Source organism: Colobus angolensis, unplaced genomic scaffold (assembly GCF_000951035.1).
Source record: "Colobus angolensis palliatus isolate OR3802 unplaced genomic scaffold, Cang.pa_1.0 Scaffold311, whole genome shotgun sequence".
Lineage (NCBI taxonomy): Eukaryota > Metazoa > Chordata > Mammalia > Primates > Cercopithecidae > Colobus > Colobus angolensis.
Window position 1 is genome coordinate 2,595,239 of NW_012116389.1, and position 5,786 is coordinate 2,601,024.

A 5,786-nucleotide genomic window follows, 5' to 3' on the forward strand; every position below is an offset into this window, starting at 1 on the left:
TTGCAATCCCAGTCTCTGATAAAACAGACTTTAAACCAACAAAGATCAAAAAGGCAAAGAGGGGCATTACATAATGGTAAAGGGATCAATGCAACAAGAAGAGCTAACTATCCTAAATATATATGCACCCAAATACAGGAGCACCTACATTCATAAAGCAAGTTCTCAGAGACCTACAAAGAGACTTAGACTCCCACACAATAATAATGGGAGACTTTAACACACCACTGTCAATAGTAGACAGACCAATGAGACAGAAAATTAGCAAGGATATTCAGGACTTGAACTCAGCTCTGGACCAGGTGGACCTAATAGACATCTACAGAGCTCTCCACCCCAAATCAATAGAATATACATTCTTCTTAGCATCCTGATACCAAAACATCACACTTATTCTAAAGTTGACCACATAATTGGAAGTAAAACATTCCTCAGCAAATGCAAAAGAATGGAAATCATAACAAACAGTCTCTCAGACCACGGTGCAATCAAGTTAGAGTTCAGGATTAAGAAACTCACCCAAAACTACACAGCTACATGGAAACTAAATAACCTGCTCCTGAATGACTACTGGGTAAATAACGAAATGAAGGCAGAAATAAATAAGTTCTTTGAAACCAATGAGAGCAAAGACAATGTACTAAAATCTCTGGGACACAGCTAAAGCAGTGTTTAGAGGAAAATGTATAGCACTAAATGCCCACAGGAGAAAGCAGGAAAGATCTAAAATCGACAACTTAACATCACAATTAAAAGAACTAGAGAAGCAAGAGCAAACAAATTCAAAAGCTGGCAGAAGACAAGAAATAACTAAGATCAGAGTAGAGCTGAAGGAGAGAGAGAGAGATGAAAAGCCCTTCAAAAAATCATTGAATCCAGGAGCTGGTTTTTTGAAAAGATCAACAAAATAGATAGACCACTAGCCAGACTGATGAAGAAGAAAAGAGACAAGAATCAAGTAGACACAAACAGAGAATACTATAGACGCATCAGAGAATACTATAAACACCTCTACACAAATAAACCAGAAAATCTAGAAGAAATGGATAAATTCCTGGACACATATACCCTCTCAAGACTAAACCAGGAAGAAGTGGAATTGCTGAAGAGAGCAATAACAAGTTCTGAAATTGAGGCAGTAATTAATAGCCTCCCAACCAAAAAAAGCCCAGGACCAGACAGATTCACAGCTGAATTCTATCAGAAGTACAAAGAGGAGCTGGTACCATTCCTTCCAAAACTATTCTAAACAATAGAAAAAAGACGGAATCCTCCCTAACTCATTTTATTAGGCCAGCATCATCCTGATACCAAAACCTGGCAAAGACACAACAAAAAAAGAAAATTTCAGGCCAATGTCCCTGATGAACACTGATGCTAAAATTCTCAATAAAATACTGGCAAACCAAATCCAGCAGCACATCAAAAAGCTTATCTATCACCATCAAGTCAGCTTCATCCCTGGGATGCAAGGTTAGTTCAACATATGCAAATCAATAAATGTAATCCATCACATAAGCAGAACCAATGACAAAATCACATTATTATCTCAATAGATGCAGAAAAGGCCTTCAATAAAATTCAACACCCCTTCATGCTAAAAACTCTCCATAAACTGGGTACTGATGGAACATATCTCAAAATAATAAGAGCTATTGATAAGAAAACCACAGCCAATATCATACTGAATGGGCAAAATCTGGAAGCATTCCCTTTGAAAACCAGCATAAGACAAGGATGCCTTCTCTCACCACTCCTATTCAACATAGTATTAGAAGTTCTGGCCAGGGCAATCAGGCAATAGAAAGAAATAAAGTGTATTCAGATAGGAAGAGAGGAAGTCATATTGTCTATGTTTGCAGATGACATGATTGTATATTTAGAAAGCCCCATCGTCTCTGCCCAAAATCTCCTTAAGCTGATAAGCAACTTCCGCAAAGTCTCAGAAAACAAAATCATTGTGCAAAAATCAAAAGCGTTCCTATACACCAATAACAGACAAACAGAGAGCCAAATCATGAGTGAACTCCCATTCACAAATGCTACAAAGAGAATAAAATACCTAAGAATACAACTTACAAGGGATGTGAAGAACCTGTTCAAGGAGAACTACAAGGAAAGAAGAGAGGACACAAACAAATGGAAAAACATTCCATGCTCATGGATAGGAAGAATGAATATCATGAAAATGGCCATACTGCCCAAAATAATTTATAGATTCAATGCTATCCTCATCAAGCTACCATTGACTTTATTCACTGAATTAGAAAAAAACTACTTTAAATTTCATATGGAACCAAAAAAAGAGCCCATGTAACCAAGACAATCCTAAGCAAAAAGAAAAAAGCTGGAGGCATCACACTACCTGACTTCAAACTATACTACAAGGCTACAGTAACCAAAACAGCATGGCACTGGTACCAAAACAGATATATAGACAAATGGAACAGAACACAGGCCTCAGAAATAACATCACAGGTCTACAACCATCTGATCTTTGACAAACATGACAAAAACAAGCAATGGGGAAAAGATTCCCTATTTAATAAATAGTGTTGGGAAAACTGGCTAGCCATATGCAGAGAACTGAAACTGGACCCATTCCTTATACTTTATACAAAAGTAAACTCAAGATGAATGAAAGACCTAAATGTAACACCTAAAATCATAAAAACCCTAGAAGAAAACCTAGGCAATACCATTCAGGACATAGGCATAGGCAAAGACTTCATGACTAAAACACCAAAAGCAATGGCAACAAAAGCCAAAATTGACAAATGGGATCTAATTAAACTAAAGAGCTTCTGCACAGCAAAATAAACTATCATCAGAGTGAACTGGCAACCTTCAGAACAGGAGAAAATGTTTGCAATCTATCCATCTGACAAAGGGTTAATATCCAGAATCTATAAAGAACTTAAACAAATTTACAAGAAGAAAACAACCCCATTAAAAAGTGGGTGAGGGATATGAACAGATACTTCTCAAAAGAAGACATTTATGCGGCCAACAGACATGAAAAAAAAAAAGCTCATCATTACTGGTCATTAGAGAAATGCAAATAAAAACCACAATGAGATGAGATACCATCTAATCCCAGTTAGAATGGTGATCATTAAAAAGTCAGGAAACAACAGATGCTTGAGAGGATGTGGAGAAATAGGAATGTTTTTACACTGTTGGTGGGACTGTAAATTAGTTCAACCATTGTGGAAGACAGTGTGGCAATTCCTCAAGGATCTAGAACCAGAAATACCATTTGACCCAGAAATCCCCTTACTGGGTATATACCTAAAGGATTATTAATCATTCTACTATAAAGACACATGCACACATATGTTTATTGCAGCACTGTTCACAATAGCAAAGACTTGGAATAAACCCAAATGCCCATCAATGATAGACTGGATAAAGAAAATGTGGCACATGCACAGGATGGAATACTATGCAGCCATAAAAAGGATGAGTTCATGTCCTTTGCAGGGACGTGGATGAAGCTGGAAGCCATCATTCTCAGCAAACTAACACAAGAACAGAAAACCAAACACTGCATGTTCTCACTCATAAGTGGGAGTTGAACAATGAGAACACATGGACACAGGGAGGGGAACATCACACACCCTGGACTGTTGGGGGCTTGGGGGCTAGGGGAGGGATAACATTAGGAGAAATACTTCACTGTGCACATGTACCCTAGAACTTAAAGTATAATTAAAAAAAAAAAAAAGAAGAAGAAATACCTAACGTAAATGACAGGTTGATGGGTGTAGCAAACCACCATGGCATGTGTATACCTATGTAACAAACCTGCACGTTTTGCACATGTATCCCAGAACTTAAAGTATAATAAACAAAATTTAAAAAAAAAAAAAAGCTCCACTGAAGCTAAGCTGCCATTAAAAAAAATTATAAGCATTACATGAGGAAGGGTCAGGAGACACATTAAATAGATGAATTGATATCCCTAAAGAATAAAGAAGAATTTGAAAAACACTATAGGTATTTTTAAATAATGAAGGAGAAAAATAAAGAAACAAAACCATAATGAAAGAATTACATACTCTGAGAATACCTAAAGGTTAGTTGCTTATCCAAGAGTAAGTTTCCCAGAGTAAGTGGGATTCAGTTATAAGACAAAGGTGAGGGGGATATCTTGGTGACATAACCATTAAGTGGTGCAGATGGCTCCCTAAGATTGTGCTCTTACTTGCTGGACTGCAGGTACTGATGTAGATTTGAAGAGTCTATTGGACATTCCAGTGCAGCAGCAAAAGTGGGTTCAGAGAAAGGTAGAGAATGCTAAATCTCACCATATTTTTTCCCCACACCTCTACAGGACGTCGGGACTGGGTACTTCCTTCCAATATGGCCGCCACTGCCTCTCCGCAGCCACTCACCACTGAGGATGCCGGTCCTGAGAATAGCAGCTTCTATTACTATGACTACCTGGATGAGGTGACCTTCATGCTCTGCAGGAAGGATGCAGTGGTGTCCTTTGGCAAAGTCTTCCTGCCAGTCTTCTATAGCCTGATTTTTGTGTTGGGCCTGAGCGGGAATCTTCTTCTTCTCATGGTCTTGCTCCGGTACGTGCCTCGCAGGCGGATGACTGAGGTCTATCTGCTGAATCTGGCCATCTCCAACCTTCTGTTTCTGGTGACACTGCCTTTCTGGGGCATCTCCGTGGCCTGGCATTGGGTCTTTGGGAGTTTCTTGTGCAAGATGGTGAGCACTCTTTATACTACTAACTTTTACAGTGGCATCTTTTTCATTAGCTGCATGAGCCTGGACAAGTACCTGGAGATCGTTCATGCTCAGCCCTACCACAGGCTGAGGACCCGGGCCAAGAGTCTGCTCCTTGCTACCATAGTATGGGCTGTGTCCCTGGCCGTCTCCATCCCTGATATGGTCTTTGTACAGACACATGAAAATCCCAAGGGTGTGTGGAACTGCCACGCAGATTTCGGCGGGCATGGGACCATTTGGAAGCTCTTCCTCCGCTTCCAGCAGAACCTCCTAGGGTTTCTCCTTCCACTCCTTGCCATGATCTTCTTCTATGCCCGTATTGGTTGTGTCTTGGTGAGGCTGAGGCCCCCAGGCCAGGGCCGGGCTCTAAAAATAGCTGCAGCCCTGGTGGTGGCCTTTTTCGTGCTATGGTTCCCATACAATCTCACCTTGTTTCTGCATACGCTGTTGGACCTGCAAGTATTCGGGAACTGTAAGGTCAGCCAGCACCTAGACTACGCACTCCAGGTGACAGAGAGCATCGCCTTCCTTCATTGCTGCTTTTCACCCATCCTGTATACCTTCTCCAGTCGCCGCTTCCGCCAGTACCTGAAGGCTTTCCTGGCCGCTGTGCTTGGATGGCACCTGGCACCTGGTACTGCCCAGGCCCCATTATCCAACTGTTCTGAGAGCAGCATACCTACTGCCCAAGAAGAAATGACTGGCATGAATGACCTTGGGGAGAGGCAGTCTGAGAACTCCCCTAACAAGGAGGATGTGGGGAATAAATCAGCCTGAGTGACCAAACCTCAGTCTGGTGGGAACAGGTGGGAACCAGCTCAATTGGGCATCCACTCAAAGTGCTGTCTCCAGGGGCCTCAGTGACCGTGTTGCTAAACCCAGTGGTCAGTTCTCAGTTCTCAACCATCAGCAGCATTTGCTCGCCCCTGCCTTCTTCCTCCATTTTCTTCACTTGCTTCCAGGACACCATGCTTTCTTTTCTGAATTCCTACAATGGTCCGTCCTTCCTTCCTTCCTTCCTTCCTTCCTTCCTTCCTTTCCTT

The 5,786-nt window shown here is 41.2% G+C and overlaps 2 protein-coding genes across 2 annotated transcripts in view; one reads left to right on the plus strand and one right to left on the minus strand.

The window, feature by feature from the left end:
* The window catches only part of LOC105518110 (7-alpha-hydroxycholest-4-en-3-one 12-alpha-hydroxylase), a 20,437-nt gene that overhangs the window by 4,283 nt on the left and 10,368 nt on the right, over positions 1 to 5,786 (minus strand). The gene's annotated exons all lie outside the window — the stretch shown is intronic.
* Positions 4,335 to 5,526, plus strand: ACKR2 (atypical chemokine receptor 2). The gene has a single exon (XM_011950970.1). It carries the CDS (start codon positions 4,366 to 4,368, stop codon positions 5,518 to 5,520), a length of 1,155 nt encoding a protein of 384 aa, XP_011806360.1. The 5' UTR covers positions 4,335 to 4,365; the 3' UTR covers positions 5,521 to 5,526.